Genomic DNA, 22,617 nt, shown 5'->3' with positions numbered 1-22,617 from the left:
TCCTGGAGCTCCTTTGTTCTGCTTATCTCTTGAAAATCCATCTCTGACCTTCAGTAATTGGACCACCATCCAACTGACATCTCTGAGTAATTGATAAAATATTAATACTCATGCCAATGTCTCCACTTTCCCTTATTTATCCTATTTATTCCTGCCTACTGACTGGCTGTGTCTTTATGTAAGTTTGCCTCTGCAAACTTCCCAGTCTTCTCAAGTCATTCTCTTTTTGAAGACTTTGGTCTAATATTTTCCTGATTTTGTCATATGCCTTCTTAATGTCCAAGGTGTTGTCTAATCTGCCTGCCTCATGGAAGTCACTGATTTCCCCCAAGGTTCCTTTCTTTTCCACTTCACAACTAGTTCTTTTTCATCAAGCTGAATTCAACCCAAGATGGGAATTTCTTTTGCAGTCTGTATTCTTTGGGAGAGCAGGTTGTCTTCTGGGGAGCTCAAAGAATAATCTGAAACTCTGCCTTTCATTAAATGAGATTTTTATTGTTCAAGAGATGGTAGAAGAACCCATTCTAACTATCATTCCACTGTTGGACCAGCTTTGAGATCTATGTTAGGAAAGCCACATCTTCCTTATCCAGCTTTCATGGGCCAAGCAACCTGTAGCTGCTCCTAGAATGAGCTCTCCACGGTGACTCACCACCCAACTTCCACCACCAAGGCCATGAATTGCCGTTCAGACATACCTCTTCCCTGACATGCAAGTTCATTGTCTACTCCTGTCCATTACTGGTCTTCTGAAAGGAATACTCAACCATATTCATCTTTTCCATCCAAATAGGTTTTGCGACATCCTCTTTGTCAGTCTGGAGACTCAGTAAAGCTGAGAATGGATAAATGTGGGTTTGAGGTGTTTTGGTTTGTTAAGTAGGCTCCATGCCCAATGTGGGGCTTGAACTCATGACCTTGGGAGAATGGATAAATGTGGGTTTGAGGTGTTTTGGTTTGTTAAGTAAGCTCCATGCCCAATGTGGGGCTTGAACTCATGACCTTGGGATCAAGAGTTGCATGCTGTACCAACTGAACAACCAGATGCCCCAAGGGTTTGAGTTTGGGCTGCAACTTTCTAGCTGTATGATCTTGTATGAGTTAGATAAATTAATTTCTCTGACCTTCAGTTTCATTTCATTTGCAGTGTCATAGGGAAGGGTAATACATGTAGGCTAGCTCTTAAGAAACATTCAGGAGGGATAGCTATTATATTTATCAAATACAGTTGCTTGGATTTCAGCCACTCTTGGCAATGGGTGTATGTGGTCCCATGGGGCCATGAGATTTGAACTTACTCTCTTCCATGTAGAGGCTTCTGCTATCATTGGGCACTGCTTCCATGTCCTTATCCCACTCAGCCTCCATGGTGTTTGGCTTCTCCATTGTAGTCAAGGTTTTTTCTGCCTCTCCCTCAAATATCAGTTTCAAACCCCCCTTCTCACATGGGTGAGAACCCTGCCAAGTAAGTTCCTCCCTCCCTAACCTCTGCCAGAAGCCTATCATTACTCCATTCTGATCTTTGCTTGGGAAAAACAATCCTGTGTTTGGATACCATCCGCTTCTCATACTTCTCTTACCCTTCTAAAAAAAAAACATGCAACTGAACAAAAAATTAAACTCCCTGCCCACGCGCACGCATGCATACACGCCCTCTACCCCTAAGTGTTTTCCTCCTTCCTTTCCCGGCCAAACTTCTCAAGTACACAGTCAGCATGTCAGCCTCCAGTCCCGTTCCCCACACCCCATGCGCTGCCTGCCCTCTCCCTTCCAATCACACCTTCTGCAGAAAGACTGCTCTTCTGGGTCACAAATCGTTCCATGTTGTTTCAACTTTCCCCTCCTCTGAGTCCCATCCCCTGGACTTCTCTGTAGTGTTATTGACCCACTATGGACTCCTCTAAATGTATTCTGCTACTTGGTGGAGATGAAGAAAGCATGCATTTTGGAATCAAATAAGTCTCCATGAAATAACCACTGCTCCAATCCTCCTAGTGTGTCTTGCGTCTCCTCCTGTCCCTCAATCCCACAGCTATCAGTGCTCACAGCCTCTGGACTTCTCCACCCCTCAGGCAAGTTAACCAACTAAGCCTTGTCGCCTCAGTCTGCAAAGCTGGAAGAATGACACCCAGAACTGGGAAACTGGACCGTGGTATTATTTGTGCAGTGCCCAGCATCGGCCCATGGCAGTTGCTCACGAATTGCTATTCTCCATGTTGCCCTCTGGCTCACTTGCTTTTTCTTCTTTAAAGACCCTTGCCCCTCTCTCCCCACACTCCCAGCCCTCTCTCTATACTCCCTTGTGTAGAGAGTCACGCTTCCTCGAGGGTGATGCTCAGGGTCCGTCTTCAGCCATGAGTTGGGTCCAATCCTGCATTATTTACCTCCTGCCTATGGTGCATTTCCATCTAGAAGTCATCTCGACCTCCAAGTGACCCGGTTTTGAACTCCTCTTATTCACCACCAAATCAGATCACCTTTCCTGTTTCTCTTTTTCTGTTAACAACACAACCGCGTGAGGAGATATTGGAGGAAATGGGGCTGTTTGTGAACAAGACCGAATTTGAAAGGGGGACACAGGATCAGTCGGGTAGAAGAGATAATAGAACCACTCTCCAGAAGGCTGTACAGGAGCTCAAAGAGAGGCTGGTTTGGGCTTGATCTAGGAGAAGCACATAAATGAGAAGAATTATCCGCTACGAGAACTGAAGTTGGCCGGGGACATAGGAAGCAGAGGCTGAGTGGCCACAGATCAGGGAATCACGGAATGCTTCCTATGGGGACCATAGTAACATATAAACTAAGAACAGCCGTCACCTAATATTCAAGTGACTTCTCTAGGCATGGCCCCTTTGTGAACTGTAGAGAATGGGACTTCCACCTGAAGTATCCACCTTTTATTTAAACCACACTTTGTCAAGGCACCTGGGTGGTTCAGTGGGTTAAGCCTCTGCCTTAGGCTCAGGTCATGATCTCAGGGTCCTGGGATCGAACCCCACATTGGGCTCTCTGCTCAGCAGGGAGCCTGCTTCCCCCTCTCTCTCTGCCTGCCTCTCTGCCTACTTGTGATCTTTGTCTGTCAAATAAGGAAATAAAATCTTTTAAAAATAAAAAAATTAATAAAAAATAAACTGCACTTTATCATAACTTTTCATGGGTCTTATAAATTACACTCAAGGATTGAATTCGGAAAGGAGAGGACCTGATGCCAGTAAAGACAGTCATTTACACTATAGATCTGATCACATTTCAACCCTTCAGTGGATTCTCAGTGTTTTTAAGATATAAACGAAAATCTCCATGACGGCCCTCAGGATGCTGCCGTGTCTGTCACCTGCTTGCTTTGCGCCCTGTCCGTCTCTGGCTGCGGGGTCTCCACACACTAGGCTTTGTAGCTCTGCTTGCTCAGTCCTGCTCATCCTTTGCTGTCTGCTCAAACCTGACTTCCTCAAGGCCATCCATCCCAATCTCCCAGGCAGGGGCCCTCCTTCCTCCTTGGCTGCTATTTTCATAATTAGAATCATTCGTGGGATTGAATTAGCTGTGAACGTGAGCTCTGTGGGGGCAGGGCCCTTCTTACCCGTGATCATAGCTCTTCCCCTAGCACCCAGAGCTCATGCTTGGCACGTAGTAAATGCTCGAAAAGCCTCTGTTGAGATGATGAGTAAATGAATGAAAAAATACAAAATTTATAACATAGAAGTTGGATATGGCCACTTTCAACTCCAGGATTCTCCATTTCAATGAGTATCACCTTAGGGACACAGAAACGGAGGCTTCATCATTACTCATTGCTTCCTTTGCTTTCATCCTTCATCCAAGAAGACCTTAAATCCTGTTGACTCTTCTTGAAAAATGTCTCTTTGATGGCTTCTTCTCCTCCAGCTGAAGAGAGCTTCCTGTTTCTGCTCTCACCTTCTCTAGCCTGCCCCGAGGACCGCTTTCGGTTTGTCTGACCCCAGCTGGGATCAGAATCCCCTCTGGTGGGGCCCGCTGAAAATATGCCCCCAGAGATCTGATCAGTGGGTCTGGAGTGAGGCTTGGATTTGTGTGCCCTTTGCACAGCTCCCAGCTGAGTCTGATGAGCTCATGGTTTTAAGCAGTGGCCTGCTTTTTTTTTTTTTTTTTAAAGATTTTATTTATTTATTTGACAGAGCGAGATCACAAGCAGGCAGAGAGAGAGGAGGAAGCAGGCTCCCCGCTGAGCAGAGAGTCCGATGCGGGGCTCAATCCCAGGACCCTGAGATTTTGACCTGAGCCGAAGGCAGCAGCTTAACCCACTGAGCCACCCAGGCGCCTCAAGCAGTGACCTGCTTTTATCATGACCCTTGACCCTACCCAAACACCTGCCAGGATTCCCTGCTGCTGTCTCAAACACAGTCTTGTGTCCTTTTCAGCCAAGTGGGACACTAGGGTCTGGATCTTTTATCCAAAGTAGTCTTCTGAAATGTCTCATTTTATCTTTAAAACACCAAGCAATTTTTCTATTGTAGTCCATAATATATCTGAATACACCCCCCCCACACACCCAACAACAACAAATCTGTGCCCAGTGGACTTTTAGGCATGCCAGTGTTAACCTTGGGGCCTCTCCTTCCCTACCCCACCCTGCCCTCTGCTGTGGGCTCTCAGGGTGTGTAAGCTCTAGCCCGAGGAGACCCATCTCCAATAAATGGCTCAGCACACAGTTCAGAGTAGACATGAGTCTGGCCATGGAAGCAGGATCCCACAGCCTCGCCTTGGCTCAGCCACTCGCTCGGCAACACGAGAACATATATTTTTACAACACTTATAACTTTTAGAAGAATTTCTACATTTACTGGTCGTGTCCGTTGCAGCCCAGTGTTGGGATGGTGAGCACGGCGAAGGCTTCGTTCGGAGCCCGCGCAGCCTCTTGTAACCATACCCATTCTCTCTCCACAGTCATACACTCGGGGGTTGCCATGGACAAGAAGGAACCTGTGTCATAGGGATATTCAGACAAAAATGACCACTACACGCCTTTCTCTGCGAACCCCTGCAGCCCGAGTTTCTCTCCTGTGGTTTCTCTCAACCCTGGTAAAAGCCCTGTGGAGTGGACAGCTGAGTCCCCATCTGACAGATGCAAACACTGGGTCTCAGAAAGATGTCTCTGCTGTCCCCCCACCCTCGTCCAAAAAGAGACCAGCTCAGCATCCCCCTGTTGTGCAAACATTTCTGTCACATCCCCCTTCCACCTCCTCTCTGACTTGGGTGACCGCCGCCTTCCTCAGTCTTGGCTTTTAGAAGATTTTATTGCACTAACTGAAATGCCCCTTCTGGTTACCTGTGAGTCCTGTGGTCTGGGACAGTCTTGTCTTCTCGTGGCCAGTGTTGCACACAGAACGGATGTTCAGTAGAAGAGCCCACTGAGCACTCACTGGGAGCTGGGGCATCTACATTTGACAAGGGGTCCTCTCATGCTCGCACTGCCACGAGTTTGATGTATTTTAGCCTTTCTGTACAGCAAACGTGTCGTTTGTTTCATTGTTTCATTTGGATGGAAAATTCCATCCCAAACTGCTGCCTACGGCTATGGTTAAGACTATCTGTACTGCATGTAGCTAGGGCATGTGTGTGAATTATAAAAATATGAATATGATTTTGTATTACAAGTTTACAGCAGGGACACCTGGGTGGTTCCGTCGGTTGAGCATCTGTCTTCTGCTCAGGTCATAATCCCAGGGTCCTGGGATCGAGTCCCGCATCGGGCTCCCTGCTCAGTAGTGAACCTGCTTCTCTCTCTCCTTCTGCTGCTCCCCCTGCTTGTGATCTCTCTCTCCCTCCATCAAATAAATAAATAAAATCTTTAAAAAAAAGAAAAACAAAAAAAGTTTATGGCAAAATCTAGATCTGCAGTAGGCCATTAAGTGTGTTCCCAAGAAGGAACGCGGCTCATGTCAGTGTGTGAATGCGTGGACAGTGTTTGGTATATTTGTGATTCTTACCTTTTTGAGCAGTGCCATCTTACCTGCCAAGGGAATTCAGTAAGAATGTGTATCGTAACTTTGCCCTCTGTTGGATTTTAAGGTTATTTCCCATAATTTACTTTCGCTAGATAACTGAAAGTTTATTGCACATATTTTTAAGTATCCCCATTTTACAGATGAAGAAACTGAGCCTTAGAAAGGTCCTTCTATTTACGCAGCCCTGCCTACCTCCGAACCTCAGGTTTTCACTGAATGCCGGAGGGTCATCCCCAAGTCAGTTATAAGGATGACTTGCTAGATAAGCTACAAGGATTTACTAGGTCCGGATTTCAAGGCCGGGGCAGAGAGGGTGCTGAGAACCGGGGGAGAGAAAGGAAGCACCTTCCATCAGTGAGTGATATGGCCAGGCAGCTGGCATAAGATCTTATCTCTTACCCTTTCCCCTCCTCCCACTGTGGCCCTCCGAGTTCTAGTGTTCAGGATTCAAGAAGCTCTCATCCTCCTGGAACGAAGAAAGAGGCCCCAGGCAGGGCTTGTCCTCCATCTAAAATTCCATTTGGGGAATCCCAGCCTCGCCCCAGATGAGGGTGGAGGTACAGAGCCCGTCCGGCGTGATTCTCCTCCCCAGAGCAGCTGTCAGGCCGCAGCCGGGACAGAATGTGGCACCACATTGCAGTCATTCCAGCTCTGGGGAATTTGTCGACCGCCCGCTCGGTGGCTTTTTATAGCCCTCTTAGAGCCTCGGGGAAAAACTGATCTCTTGAGAGAGAGAAGTGGGGCACGTGTCTTTTCTAGGCACCATGCCCTCAAACATGTAGCCCGCAGTTGAAATTGGGCTAAGAGTCACGGCTAAATGAGCCATTTGGGACCGTGGAAGCAGGTCCGCTGTCTGGGAGACAGGGATCCCAAGCAAACCCAGTTCCTAGAACCCCCTCCGTAGCCTTCAGTTTCTTCGTCTGTCTGGTCGAAGTATTAGTATTATGAGGCAGGGATCTGCGCACCTTGGCCTGCGAGCCAAATCCAGCCCATCACCAGCTTTTGTAAATAAAGTTTTATTGGAACACAGACACACCCCTTCCTTATGCATTGTCTATGGCTTTCTCACTACAAGAGCAGAGTGGAGTACTTGTAACAGAGGTCACATGTGGTCGGTAAAGCCTAAAATACGTACTATTTAGTCCTTCATAGAAAAAGTTTGCCAACCCTTGGATTAGACTACAAAGAGTTGGGGAGTATGGACCCAGAGCACTGTGCTAAGAAGGATTCTGATGGTGTCCCGACTAAGAAAGGAAGCTCTATCCTTTAGACCATACAAGAGTATGTATTCAAGAGTAGTGTTGGAAGGACCCCAGAAGGCCATTTACTCATGTTTTTCAAACTACTTTTAGTCCCAGAATCCTTCTGCAAACAAAATGTTAAGCAATAGGACTGTTCAGAGTGAAGTGGGAGTGAGAACACAGTACAGTCCATTCCAGCCCTCCTACGCCCAAGGCAGCCCTGAAGGAAGCTCCACAGTTCCCATAACTCCATTAGAAGAACATTTGAAGACCACCTATCTTACGCTATGACTCTTGTTTTACACCTGGGGAAACTGAGGTTCAAGGGGCAGTGTCTTGCTTCAGGTTCTATGATGGGCTTCAACGGGCTTTCCATGGGACCACCAGCATGGTCGTGAGGTATCTGCAAGCTCAGACGTAATCTCTGCTGGGAAGAAATCATGTCCATTGGCTTTGGGGGCCTCAGAGCTGCCATTAGCGCATGGGTGGCCATGCCGTACCCGCACCAACCCAGCAGCCCACAGCGCTAAACAGCACTGCAAGGGGGTGAAGACACTTGCTGATAACCTGCCATGTCTCACAGTAGTTAAGCAAGGCTTGGGAGCTTTTTTTTCTGATAATATCAGAGCCAAAAAATATAAAATGAGAATTGAATTGGACCATATTTAGAAAAAAAAAATTAACTGATACCGAGACACCTTTTTTAAAAAATAGAACATGTCTCACAACTGATATATCAATTAGTTCATTTTTCTGTTTTTCCTCCCAAAAGCTGTTATTAGGCAGATAAAACATCTTTAAATCGATGCCATCTTAGAATGGAGAAATTATGATAATTTATACGGCAGCTTTCTTTTGAAGATGGAATCAGATATATTCGTTTGTAGAATAAATATTTATTCTTCCTGCCCATTCTTGTTGAAGAGTTTGCTGAGAGCAGATGCAGCTGATATGAAACCAAGGGGGATTTTTTTAGCTCCACTTGAACCCAGAAGAAAACTGATCTAGGAGTGTGCTGGGAAGCCGGAAAGACAGATCGCGTTTCCTCATGGCCAGCAACCAGGTGCAGCTCTGAGGGGTGGCGGAGGGGAAGCTCAGAGTCCCTGCACCCGAGTCTCCCAGCAAGGCCCCCATGCCTGTGACATGAGGTCCTCTCTGTTCCCTGTCCATCAGGGAATACAGAGCATTGAAGGGGCATTTTCTAGCCAGGAACCTCAGATACCCTGGGGAGGCAGCATCTAGGTAGAGAAAGAGCCAGAGTGAAAAGAAGAAAGCCCCAGAAGTGCGCTCAGTGTGCAACGGGGTGGGCGTGCCTACAGCCCAGAAGATCAGGTAGAGGTCTTCCTTCGATAGAGTAGGGCTTTATCCTCCAGGTCCCCAGCTGGGCGTGTGCCAGTCCCTGAGAAGCCGGGTTGCTGGGATTTGTAACTAATGACAGAGGCAGCATAATGCGAGAGCTCCATGCATTGGCTGTGGTTTCAAGTTGCCCAGGGTTTGAATGCTAGCTCCCCTCATCCACTTAATCCCCCAGGGTCTCAGTTTCCTCAACTAAAAATGGAGATCACAATCTCCTGTCTCCCTAAGGGGTCATTGGCTTCATGCAAGGAAGGCACTCAGCACACAGGAAGCATTTAGTTAAAAAATAATAATAATAATAAAATAATGCCTAATACTTAAAATACAGGTTTGTAAATGATCACTTCTCTTAATGAATGAGGTTGGGATCCAAGTTCCCTCTGTAGCCGTTTTCCCTCTAGATTCTGCCTATCCTGGGAAGGGATGAAACGACAGAGGAATCAGGGATTAGCCATAGGGAGCACATGGGAAGGTCTTCGGTCATCTATGTCACAGAGGAAACTGGTGTTGGGGCCCTGGGGAGCTGTCAATCGGGCAGGTGTGAGCAGGAGGGGGTTCTCGAAAGTGTTGCCTTTGGGGGAAATCGTTAGAGGCAGCAGTGAGCTCACGTGACAGTGGGAAGGTTGAGTCTGGAAGGAGGTGACCAGTTAGGAGCGGCACACAAACAGCAGACTGGGTAACATTAGCTCACCTCTGTGTTTCGGTTAAGAACAGAGAAACTTAAAACTTCAGAGTCTATCCATTTTCAAATAGAGTTAATTGTGTAGATCTGATGTGGACACAGAGGAGATCTTTGTCTCGAGCTCTCTGCAATGCTAGTCCCCCATCCCCAGGACCTTCTGTCATCACTTTTTTGGAGCCTTGCCCTAGCCCTGGGGACAGGAATCAGCCTGGGGGTCCCCCAGGGTCTGCCCCAGGATGCCTGCACTCCCTGTGGCCTGGAGTCCTGGGCACCCGGTAGGCACCAATCCAAAGCTGGCAGTGGGAGGTTTCTGCAGGCAAGGAGGGGAAGGGGAGGGAGGGAAGGAGGGAGAGAAGAAGGGAGGGAATGGCTAGGCTGACCTCCCTTTCCACTTACCACAACCTCTGAGGGAAGCACTCTCATGATCTCTGTGTCACAGATGACAAAACTAAGGTGACATCTCCTACATTGGGTCTCCAAGCTAGGAAAGACAAATCCCAGGTGTTACTCTGGGTGCCCATGTCTCACCTCCCCATTGTACTGACTTTTTCCACCTCCCTGCGAAAGAGCTGTCCCCTGGGGCTCCGCCCCTCTTGGAAGGGACATCTGCCTCTCTTCTTAGTTCAGATTTCCTTAAGTTGGTGTGGTCTTGAGCTATCATGCAGCTCTATCCTCCAGTGCCCCTGGTACCCCCAGGGGACAAGTTTGCTCCCCCTCTTTGCCTCCCTCACCCCCCTCCATGAGCCCTTCTGCTCTTGGAGACAGTTGTCCTAGGTAGGATTTACCTGGTCTTCTCCCTAGTCCGTGGTCCTTCTCTGAGTTCTGGGCTGTCAGTTAATCTGTCCCCAGTGCACCTGCTGTGTACCCTTTACTGTGCTGGGCACTAGACAACAGAGGCAGACACTAAATCAGACCACACAGTATTTGGCAGCAGTTAGAGGAGAACAAGCCATGCAGAGGAAATACCATGAACAAAGAGCTGGAGTGGAGTGTCAGATAGTGAAAATAGGTAAGAAATAGTAAAAAGTGACTTAAAAAAAAAACAAACCATCAAACATAACAAAGATAAGTACAGAGTATGTTCCTAAGAGTTCAGCCTGAGGCATTTACTGATGATTTTCTGGTTCTTTTATCACACTGAGGTTCTGTGGGCTCATTGTCAACCTAATCCTTTGCATTTCTGAATGGGAGCACTGTTCTTCCGACTCATCTCCTGAGTCCTGCAGAGGCTGTGTGGTTCGTTGGGGGAGAGGCAGAACGGATGATATATATACGAATAATCACACTTCACTGATCTGCAAAGCTTCAGCGCTCCACTTTGCACAGACATTGTCGGATCTGAGTTTCCTAAGAGGCGTGAGAGGTGGGTAGGGCAGCCACCATCACTCCACTTTAATCTTAAGGAAACTGAGGCCCAGAGACATGCAGCAACTAGTCCAAGGTCACACAGCCATTAAGTGTGGAGCTGGGACTTGAGCCCTGAGCTTTTGGCTCTAGAGCCTGTGTTTTTTCCTCTACACTTAAACACGGTGGAATGAGAAACCGGAATGTTTCAAATCTGGCACTTGGAACCTCCAGAAATTCCGTTAGCCTCTCTAGGCCTCAGTTTCTTGTCAGTAGAATGGGGATAAGAAGAGCTCCTTTGGAGCTACTGCAAAGATTAGGTGAAGTATAGTAGGCACAAAGTGGCGGCCACAGAGACTATTCCAGTAAAGGACTGTCGTAGAACACAATGAATGAACACAATGAGTGACCACAATGCTAGACAACGATGTGGGTGGATCTTAGCAGGATAATAGTAAAGAAAAAGTCACGAAGATTACTTATAGCATTGTATGCCCTCTTAATAAAGTTAGAAACAACTATAGGTTTTTAAAAAGTTTTTGTGGCTATGTCTAGTTGCAATGGCACTATATATAAGGGAAAACAAGGGTGTGACAAACAGCATTCAGGATGGCCGTTAGGCTGGGTTTCAGCACCAAGAAGCACGGGATCGTAGCTAGATGTAAGATATCATCTGAACCCTGGCTTTTGCTTTGAATGGCAGATTTGTGGGTCCTTACTACATTAGCAAAAATAACCGATCATATAAACAAATAAGTAAATACAAGTGGAGAATGTCTGAAAGAGTGAAGACAGTGTCTCCTGAAGCAAGGGTCAGGATTAACTCAATTCTTATCCACCCGAAGTTCTACTTATTTTTTTTTTTTTAAGATTTTGTCTACTTATTTTAGAGGCCAGGGGAGCATGCATGAATGGGAGAAGGGAGAGAGGGAGAGAATCTTTAAGAAGACTTTCTACCCAGCATGAAGCCCAGAGCCTGATGGTGGGCTCTATTTGGGGCCTGATCCCACAACCCATGAGATCATGACTCGAGCAGAAACCAAGAGTCGGATGCCGGACTGAGCCACCCAGGCGCCCCCTGAAGTTCTATCCTGGGTGGCTCAGTGGGTTAGGCCGCTGCATTCAGCTCAGGTCATGGTCTCAGGGTCCTGGGATCGAGCCCCATATCGGGCTCTCTGCTCCGCAGGGAGCCTGCTTCCCTCTCTCTCTGCCTGCCTCTCTGCCTACTTGCGATCACTCTCTCTGTCAAATAAATAAATAAATAAAATCTTAAAAAAAAGAAAAGAAATCAAAGTGTCAGGCACGGTGCCCAGCTCACGGGAAGCATTCAATAAATGCTCACTGTCATTCTTGGATATCTTTATTATTATCTGCACACACTTCCCCAGATGTCTTAGGTGTCTGCCCCAGGGTATTGGTGGGAGGGGTCCTCAAACTCAAACTTCTCAGAAACAGAAAGCCCTGTTCCATCTAGACCTCAGGCCCGGAACTTGTGAATGGACAGCAGTGGGGAAAGTCCTGAGGCGCTCACTGCTGGTTCTAGCAAGCTTTGGGGGTAAAGCACCCCCGTTAGAAGAAGAAGGCCAGAAGCTCTTATAATGCAGCAATTGGGAGCTTATGCTCTAGAGTTAAGTCTAGGTTTGAATCTGGGTTCTGCTGGCTGTGTGCCTTTAGGCAAATGACTGGGCATCTCTGAGCTTCACGAGTCAGGTGTAAAACAGTATCTACCTCACAGCATTTATGAGAATTAAGTGAGGTCATCTAGACAAAATGCTTAGCACAACATCTGGAACATCACTTAACAGCTTAAAAAATACTACCTGCTTTTATCATTGGGTATCCCGGGCCACTCTCTGGACTGCTTCTGCCCCGCTCTCATGAAGGAGATGGTGCAGACTGCCTTGGACGGAAGCAGCCGCAATCTTGTGCAGGGGACGAGCATGTGTGGGTCACAGTTTTCCACTTCCTCCTGGAACCATTTCCTTTGTGAGCTAAACAGGGAGGAATCTGCAGACAAAGGAACAATTCTGGGAGAGCCCAGTCCCACAGCCAAAAGCTATTTCCTCGGAAGTCAGTGGCTTGCCCCACCCCCTCCTGTCTGGAAATGGCTTCCCTGGTGGCCCAGGGCTGGGACACCAGATGCCCAGAGTGAGGGTGCTGCTGGTGGATGGGGGAGCCTGGGCAGAGCGGCTGCTAGAAAGGCCATTTAAGATTCGGGGGTTCCCTGAGCCTGTCACCCTGGCCTGAATCCTACCAAGAGAGTCCCATAAAAGGCCCCTAAGACCTGCTTCCCAACTAACCTGTGACCTCCCTGACCTCTGGCCTCCCTGTCTTCCTGAAATAACAGATCAGAGACGTGTGCTCCCCTAAGATCCTTAATAATGATCCATGGTTTAAAACCCTTTCCCTCCTCACACGAACCGACACCTGGACCTCCTGAGCCCCTCCTTACAGAGCGGAAGGGGATGCTCGGAGCGGTTGAGTGACTTACCCCAAATTCCTCCCTAGCAGATGCGTGGCCCCAAACCAGTCCTCTCATACGAACCCCCAAGTCCTCCCCCTCTTCCTTCCCTCCTCCCTCCCTTAGGATTCTGCGCTTCTGGCTTGTGGAGTCAAACCTGTACTATTCTCTTCAACATAAAGGATATTGTGTTTCCTGCACCAGCTGTAATGAACATGCACAAAGCCTTCCAAGGTGACCCTCCCTGGCCCTCCCTCACTCAGGGGCTATATTTAACTCCTGGAAAGCAGTCAGCACCAAGACATTGGCTTTGCAGCTGGGTTTCTCTGCTGCTCCTTTTTCATTCTTTTCCAGCCCACATGACCCATGGTCTTCCCCAAACACTCTGAGACAACAGGAAGTGTTTGTTTTAGTGACCTATAATGCTGGTCCAACCAGCGCGGTTCCCTCTGCCATTGTGCCCACTATTTGGCCTTCACCTGGGCTCCAAGAGAAGGGCTTATGAATTCAGAGGAAGTGAGGTGTCCCCGTGGCCCCCAATAGGTAGATTTGCAGCAACTTGGAAGAGACTGTGGGCAGGAGAAGGAGCAATGTCTGCACCCACAAATTAAGGGAGAATTCTGTAGGCATTTGGTGTGCATTTAGCCCAGAGCTGGGCAGCAAGAAGTACTGCCAAGAGGGACCGCTGGGGCGGGCATCCCTGAAGAGCTCCTCCTTGTTCTTCCCACTCTGGAATCTGGAGTTCCCACACCTGCAAAATGGGGCTAGCCCACCTTGCCATAAGAATTAAATTGTGTGAATAATACAAGTAAATCGTTTAAAGCAGAGGGTGACACAGAATAACAATGCGAGAGTAATATAAACAGCCAACATTTATTGAGAACCTACTATGTGCCAGGCACCGTAGTAGGCACATTTCCATGCATTAGGGCTCATTCCCACAGCTGAGGTACATAGGCTCATAGGTCCCTGGTGATGTACATGAGACACATGTGGTAATGTAAGTGTCCCAAAGGTGCACAGCTAGGCCGTGGGGGGTGGGGTGGAGGAGACAGGACTTGAACTTAAGTAGGTTGGGTTGCTTAATATATGTTAGTCATTATTATTTCCCAATTTCTACGTTAGGATTAAAATCCACCAACTACAAAATGTGCATCACTGAATCCGTTGGCAGCCATATTCACACAAGGGATATAAGCTCAACCAAATAGGGTTCGGGGAGTTTAGCCAAGTAGGAAAATGGACCTCTGATTTCTTCTGCTCCCGGGACTATTATTACCTGTATTTTTTTTTTTTTTTAAGCATCTTTTTACAATGCCGACCCACTATTAAAGACATGGTTTTTCAATCACATTAACTACTAGACTAGCAACTCTTAAGTTTGCATCAAGAATTCATTGATTCCACAAATAACTTAAGCATGTACTCTGTCAGGTACTAGCAAAAGCTGGTGCTATTCCTGCCCTCAAGGCATTCAGGCTCAAGTTGTGGAAGCTGATGTTAATTGAAGAAATGCATACTTAAATGTAACATTTCACCATGGCACATACCACAGAGAGAGTAATGCTATCGTACTATAAAATAGGGGGACAGATATGGTGGAGAAGACAGGGGAAACTTTCCAGAAGCAGTCACGAGTGAGCAGAGAGTGGAGAAGGGCATCACTGGTTGGCAGGAGAAGGGAGTTCTGACAAGCAGAAGGAACAGCGTATGCAAAGGCCCTGGATTAAGAGGCTGAGGAAAGGAGCATGAAGGCACAACCTAGAGGAAAGTTTTTCTAGAAGGGCCTGCAGAACTGGAAGTCCACAGGAAAGGGTTCCTCTTCCTTCCCTTCCCCCTACCCAAACATTGAAGTCACACCTGCTAAGTAGACTGCTTGCCTTTTCAGGGTACCTTGCCTCCCCACCCCCACAGTGGAGTCAGACCTCATGAATGTGCTAGCTTATTGTAACACAGGATACAGAAAGTCATCTCTCAGATCATGACCAAAAATTTTTAAAGTAACACATTGGTCCTTTCTCCAGCTCAGGAGCTGGAAATTGGGTTATTTTGCTGTTCAGAAAATGAGAAAGAAAATTTGAGTAAACAAACAAAACAGGTATGCCCTTTGTAAACACCACATACTGACAACTTTCCTGTTTTCCATTTTTGAATCATGCTTGTTGTATGTTCTCTGACTTTGAAGACAAAGAAGGATGAGTTATCTTTGTCCTAGAGAGGCTTGTCAAAAAAGGAGATGGGGGAAAGAGAAATTGTATTTCCTTCCACTGCTTTGCATTTAATGGCGTTGTAACTTGCAAGCTGTTTCCAAGCATTTTTGTAAATTCCATAGTCTGAAAATTGCCCAGGAATGAGATCACAAGTCAGGGCACCCACTAGGCTGACCAGGTCATTGCCAAAACAGGGGTTATTATTCCTGTGGTTTGCAGAAGGTTAATTATTCACTTCTCTTTTGTTTCGGAAATTAGACTCTTCTACCTTTGAGATCTCTATATAATTCCAGCCTTTGTGGTAGAACCCATACCAGCTATGATAAAGACCTTTGGATTGAAAACTTCATTCATAGTGCATGGGGGTACAGTCCTGGGAGCAAGCAACAGTGCTTTCTGCCTGTGGCTTATTTTCTGCTCTGCACCATCTCATTTTGATTTAAATGAAGTGGTGAGGGTGGACGAGCGGAGAGAAAATTGATCTTAGTTGGGTACTCACCAATAACAAGTAAACACTTAGTGGTCTAATCTTAAATATATTTTAAAATAGTTCCTGATTTTATTTGGCAAATTTTTTTGCAACCTAATGAACAATTATCACCCATCTTGGGTTTCCGAGCCTGTCTGTCCACTTAGTGAAAGATTGAAGTTTTATAAACAATGATTAAACCATTTCTTCCTGTTGTTTTTTTTTTTCCCCCTCGCTGGAATTCACTGTACCTCCCTAAGGCTCAGCTAAACCAAACAAGATCAATGAAATGTATTCGTGGTTCTAAATAAACTTTAGACACAAAAGATAATGCTGTCCCGATGCCCTAGTCTGTCCTCAGAAAGCAGGCAAGACCTGGACCAGGAGTGAAGATGGGAGGGGGCTGGTTAGGAATTGGTGAAGGAGATTCTTCCTGACTAGGGACCCTCCAAAGGAAAGATGTCCCCTCATCTGGAATGGGGGGGGGTCCTTGGGGTAGGTAGGAGCCCCCTGAGGAAAGGGGCTCCAGCCCTTCCTACTGCCACAGCTACCCTCAGAGCTATGAACTGTCATTGTGGCAAGGCTTGCAGAGTCTCCGTGTCCTCTTGTCCCTGGACACCCCCTCCCTCCCCTCCCTTGTGGCCCAGTACCCGAAACTCTCTGGAAGTCACACATGAATGGCCAGGCACCTGTCCAGAGCACTGAGCCCCCGTGCGTGGCTTCCTTTCATCTTTACAATGACTGCGTGAAGCAGTTACTGTGATGACTCCCGGGGTCTGCAGATAGAGAACTGGAAGCTTGGATGAGTTAGGAAATTTCCCCGGGGGGCCACCACTGGAAAGCAGCCAAGCGAGGAGGGGCCAGATGGTGCACGGCCCGTGCTCTCGCTCATTCTTTGATGAGTCCGCCAAGTCGCAAGCTTTGTGTGACTTTAACACTAGGGACTTTGATTTTCATTTCATTGTGGTGCCCTAGCTAAGTCAAAGAACCTCTCGGACCTCCACTTGTCACGTCTTTAAAATGAGAAGGTTGGACTAGGTCATCAAAATGCCACGTTGGCTAAACAAATGCTTATCGGAGAGCTACTGTGACTGAGACACGGTCCCTGTCCTCACGGAGCTTGGTACCCAACTATGGCAGATCTGTGGCCAGACAGCACCTGAGCAGTGCTCGGGAGCGAGCACAGTTCAGAGGCGGTCAGGAGATAGCAGCCCTCGCGGCAGCAGGGCCCCGACTGAGTGCAGGCTCCAGGCACTGAAGACCGAGCACTGCACACACTCAGCTGCCTCGCTTGGCAGGGGTCGGTCGGCACTTGGCCTCGCCTTGCCGTCAGGGTGGCAGACAGAAGGCCAGGGCGCGGAGATCCCCAGCATGCCATCTTGCTGTCGCTTGGAAGCAGTGGCTGGAGAATTGCAGGGTGCCAGGTCTGACCGCAAGGTCCCACGCACGGTGCTCCTCTCCGCCAGCCTCCCTGCTCCGGCTAGTTATAATCTGTGGGAGCTCCTGTTCCCACCTGGACTTGCGGTCTTTCTTTTTTTTTTTTTTTTTAAGATTTTATTTATTTATTTGACAGAGAGAGATCACAAATAGACAGACAGGCAGGCAGAGAGAGAGAGGGAAGCAGGCTCCTTGCTGAGCAGAGAGCCCGATGTGGGACTCGATCCCAGGACCCGGAGATCATGACCTGAGCGGAAGGCGGCGGCTTATCCCACTGAGCCACCCAGGCACCCTGGACTTGCGGTTTTTCTAAGGTGAGGTCTGATAACAACTTGGGAGCAAAGGAGAAACGCCTTCCCATGTTCCTTGGGTTCACAAACGTGCCTTGCAGTGTGGGTTTTCTGGCGGAGTAGCTTTCACGGGTTGAACCTCGGAACCACCTGGAGTGCTTATTAAAATGCAGGTTCTGGGGCGCCCAGGTGGCTCAGCTGGTTAAGCGGCCGCCTTGGGCTCAGGTCGTGATCCTGGAGTCCTGGGATCGAGTCCCACATCCTGAGCAGAGAGCCTGCTTTTCCCTCTGCCTCCCACTCCCTCTGCCTGCGCTCTCGCTTTCTCGCTCTCTGGTAAATAAAGAAATAAGATCTTTTAAATAAAAAGAATAAATAATAAAATGAAATAAAATGCAGCTTCTTGGTTCTCAGTAGAGGGTCTGCAGAACCAGAAAGCCCAGGGAGGAGATCCAGGAATCAGCCTTTCCAACAACGCCCCTGGGAGAGTCTCCTTCTTGCTAAAATTTGAGGCTGCTGTCCTGGCCGTCTGTTTGAGGCCTGGCAGAACCCCTCGCCATATGCGCTACACACATACGATTTCTCTCCACATTCAATTCTGCCATCACTTAAATCCCTGTGGTTTCAGTTCTCTGGCACTAAAGACGAAGCTGCCACTGAAGGCACTACCACAGTCGTTGCCCCTGAAAGCCAGTTTTTGGGAGGAGAGCTCGGGACTGCCTTTGAAGAGCCGAGCACCCACTGAAAACCCTTTTGTGCCCAGGAGGTATAAGGGGGTCCCCTGGGATGAGATCCTGCTGTTGAAGCCAGGTAGATGATTTGAGAAGCTTGTTTTGCTTCTCTGAGATCTCCAGAGTGAGGGCTCTGAAGTTCACAAATAGGCCCAGAGCAAAGAGATGGACTGAGCAAGAATTTCAGTCCCCCAGTAAGGGTTATGGTCCCCAGGTCGGGAACCCAGATGAAGTCATGGCCCAGAGCCCTCAGCAGGAGGGTTTTGAGGGGCTACTTGCCTCTTCCCTGCCCCAGCCTGGCCTCCACTGCTGTGAGCCCACGTTTTCTGATGGAAGATTCCAGCACAGGGTGTACACTGTGACGTTGGACAAACCTGGGCTCCAGGGTTGCCCTTACCAATTACTAGCAGCGTGGCCTCGATTCTCCGAGCCTCTGTTCCCTCCCTCGTTGGGGCACAGAGCCCCACACTACTTCCCTCCTGTGCCGTTTATGAGGCTGAAATGAGAAGGTGAGCCTTAAGTGCCCAGCACACAGTCACCGCTCTGCCTTGGGGAAGGGTTCTCGCCCATTTGCCCTCTGCAGGCTGAGACGCCGCCTGTGGTTCACGCTCCCTCCACCAACCAACTCTGGAAATGCTGGGGGACTGTCCCTCAGCCACCTGCTCCCTGCCAGGTCCTTTCAGGCTACAGAAGCTGCCACAGGTCCTGGGCAGCTCCTCACTGCCCATCGGTTCTCCCAGGTTCACTCAGTTCCCTCCTTCTCCTTTGCTCTATTTGGACTTTTGTGATCACGTCTCCATTCAACAAGAACACTTAGAAGTCAGGGTCCCATGTTAAGAATCCCATTAACAATCAGGGAAAAGAATTTAAAGAGCCGTTAACAAAGCTTAGGTATTAAAACTCCCCTACCTTTCCGTGCAGAGAACTCACTCGGAACGTAATTGTTCTTACTTTGGAAACAAACAATTGCAACAAACCTCAAATTAGTAGCAGGAGAGCTTCTAGAAGCAGGAATCTAAGCTGTGGCACATAAGCTTTGGCTGATAAGAGCAGGAAGAAATCGTCGGGACCCCAGAGTGAAATGAGAGACAGAAAGGGCGGGAGGGAGTTGGGGAGAGAGGGAGGGAGGAGTGGACACAGGGACAAGACTTAGCAGTCCAAGGTCATTCATTGAAGGGCCACGATTCTCAGAAAGGTATGATTGGGGATGCTTCCTGGGAGTCCGCAAGGTCAAACCTACTTTTCTATGATACTCAGACCCAATATGCCTTTTTTCACTCCCATTTTCTCGAGGTTTACTGTGGAGTTTTCCAGAGGTTGTGTTGTGTGATGACACAGTAGCTCTGAAGGCTAATGGGATATGTGCTGGTGTGTTCTTGTGGTTTAAAATTTCCTCAGCCTTAATTGTGAATACAGTCGATATTGGTAACTGTAAGGCACATAGGACAAAAGTTTTCTGGCGCCTTGATAATTTCCTAACGTGCAAAGGAATCCTAAAGCCAAAGAGTTTCAGAGGGATAAAGAGTCACTGTATCCCATAGCCTTGACCTTCCCACGTAATATCAGAGCAATGTCATGAATTTTCAAATAGGAACCATGGCTGCAGGCCATGAGAAAGATACCACGGTCCCCCGTGGTGCCTTCCTGGGAGTGTTTACCATGGCCTCCCTCATGAGTAATTAGGGGTGTGTGTGTGTGTGTGAAGTGTGTGTGAGAGAGTGTGTGTTTGTGTGTGTGTGTGTGTGTGTGTGTGTGTGTGGAGCATACCCACTGAAACAATCTTACTCATTTTCTAATCCCCTGAGTGGCACACAATTAGCGCTCAGTCAATATCTTAGAACTGAGTTAACGGACTTTCAGTGTGTCTACTGAGGGTGCCCGAGAAGTCTGTGATTCCATTTGTAAAGATTTCCTTTGCAACAGCTAAAATCTACCTAAGATGTTCTTCTGATTTTAAGTGGTTTCCTACTTTGAGGAAGGAAATCTTCCCATCAGAAGCCTTGCTCAGGGAGCACTGCCAGGGCTGGGGCCGTGGAGAGAGCAGGGCCTCTGGGTCCCTTCCACTTGGGCTGCAAAGTGAGTGGCGCCCCCTGGCGTTGTGCGACTCCACAGCTCTAGGAATCACGTGTGCGACCATCCCGCAGCCTCCCTTGGTCTCGGTCCTCTTCTGGAACAAAGGTTCCCCAGCAGGACCTGCTTACAGATGAGACAGGGCAGTCACATCCCCTCTCTCAGTGCCCAGCAGCAGAGAGGAGCTCACACAGTGGCCGCTGACAGCATCAGCCCTTAGCTCCTTTCCAGCAGGTTTAAGGTGATGACGGAATGCCACAGAGAGATGGCCACATCCCATTTTTTCCAACAACTGCCACTATCTGTGTGTACGATTCTAGTTTTTAAAAATCCTGGCGTAGTCATCCGCTCATGCTCTCTCTCATGAAACACATATGGAGAGCCGGCACTGAGCAGACCCCAGACTAGATGCCGAGGAAGCTGAGATTCCTGGGGCGGTCTGCCCTGTCTAGAGCCTCCCAGCCTGCTGGGGGAGCAGACAGCTCTAGAGACCCACCCAGCATAGACCAGCATGCTAAATACTGACAATGGCAACAGCTGAGCTGGGGTGAGATTTACTCTCTATAGGGCAAGGCACTCCTCATGCATAACCTAATTATCTTCCCAGGAACGCTCTAAGACAAGTGCTATTATTACTCCTGCATAGAGGAGGAAACTGAGTCACAGGCTAAGTACCTTTCACAGGTCTCACCATAATGAATGGAGTCTGAACTTGAACCCAGCAGATTGGCTCCAGCAGTTATTCACGAGGTTATATAGCCCCTCTAACACACCCAGACCCTATAACTGTAAGTCGGAGTCTGGTTGTTTCTTTAGGAGGGTCCAGGGTGGAGAGAAGCCCATGGGGCTGGGAGTCCAAAGACTATAAGCCAGAGGCCTGGCTCTTCGGTGACCTCTGTGTGACTGCAAGCAAGACACCGCTCTTCTCTGAGCCTTGGTTTCTTCTTCTAAAAAGGAGGTGTGCTCGTGGAACCGATCTCAAAACTCGTTGGTATGGTTGTATGCGGTCCTGCAAGGCAGTCTAGTGCCGTGGTTAGAAGGGAGGGAGCTAAGGCCAGGTGAAGTGTCATTGGCTGTGTGACCCTGGAGGAGTTACTTAACCACTCTGAGCCATAAAATGCTCGATAGTAAATTTAAATGCAATTATATGTATGGAAGGCTTAGCACAACTCATGAGAATCGTTCAACATGCTTAGCTTTTAGTATTCTGCACAAGTGACTAGCAAGTCACAAAGCAGGACAGTACTACTACTGTACAAAGCTGGTCTAAGGCGAACCAAGTCCCAAGTTACTGTTTGGGACAGGGACACATCAATGACATCATGGTTGCGGTATGCTCTGGTCTTAAAGGACTGTGTGCTGTGGGGCTTGCCACTCGGTGTGGTCTCAGCCAGCGGCATCAGTGTCAGCCCGGAGCTCGCTGGCAGTGCAAAATCTCAGGTCCTGCCCCAGACCTGAGCCCGCCTCTGCATTTTGATGAGCTCCCCAGGTAATTCCTCTATACCCTCAAGTTTGAAAAACGCTGGTAAAGCACTGAAAGAGTGGTGACAACGGTTTGGGGCCTGGGATGGGAAGGGTTAATGTTTAGTTTGGCTCCCACCAAGGCACCGGAAACAGAAGGTTCCAGAGATTGAAGCATATGAACTGATGGGACAGGAAGGCTCCCTTCCTGCCTGTGTCCTGAATGGCCAGGGGCTCCAGCCCGGGACCTGCACTGAGCCCCGAGCTGCAGCGAGGAAGGAGACCTGGGCCTGGACAGCCGAGGGCATGCTGGGACAAGGGCAGGCCGAGAGCCTCTATTCAGGTTACCTGGGCTCACCAGGCCTAAGCCGGGAGCATCTGTCCTCAGGCCAAGGCCGTAGGAGGTCTGAGGGAGAGTGGGAGGCCCAGCGGAACGTCATGGTTAACTAAGCAGGGCTCTCCCTCGGGAGGTGAGCGGCCAGCCCTGGGACAGCTGTGGGAGGGCTTCTGAGGTCTCCCTGTCACACCCCCCCTGCCTTTGGCCCGGGCTGCCCTGGCCTCTGGTGGATGAGGGCAGGGCTGGGATCCTGACCCCAAGCCTCCCTCCCCCGTGCTTCCTTCTAGTGCTGGAGCAGCTGCTGCCTGAGCTCACGGGGCTGCTCAGCCTCCTGGACCATGAGTACCTCAGTGACACCGCCCTGGAGAAAAAGATGGCTGTGGCCTCCATCCTGCAGAGCCTGCAGCCCCTCCCAGGTCAGCCACCGACCCTCTGCCCCCAGCTCCTCAAGAACCTTCAGGAACTCCCCAGGACCGAAGCCTCACAGCGTGCCACCAAACACTTTCAGGGCCTGACCGGTGTCCTCAGCCACTTTGTTCCTTCTCCA

The 22,617-nt window shown here is 48.7% G+C and overlaps 1 protein-coding gene across 2 annotated transcripts in view; it reads left to right on the top strand.

The window, feature by feature from the left end:
• The window catches only part of AFAP1L1 (actin filament associated protein 1 like 1), a 59,067-nt gene that overhangs the window by 2,875 nt on the left and 33,575 nt on the right, over positions 1-22,617 (top strand). For both annotated transcript variants that reach the window (XM_044231760.1, XM_044231753.1), the window contains exon 2: positions 22,358-22,486. In XM_044231760.1, the coding sequence (XP_044087695.1) occupies positions 22,358-22,486 (129 nt within the window). The remainder of the gene's footprint in view (positions 1-22,357; positions 22,487-22,617) is intronic.

Source organism: Neovison vison, chromosome 1, assembly GCF_020171115.1.
Source record: "Neovison vison isolate M4711 chromosome 1, ASM_NN_V1, whole genome shotgun sequence".
NCBI lineage: Eukaryota > Metazoa > Chordata > Mammalia > Carnivora > Mustelidae > Neogale > Neogale vison.
Note: the sequence above shows the minus strand (reverse complement) of the source record. Positions and strands in the feature narration are given on the sequence as shown.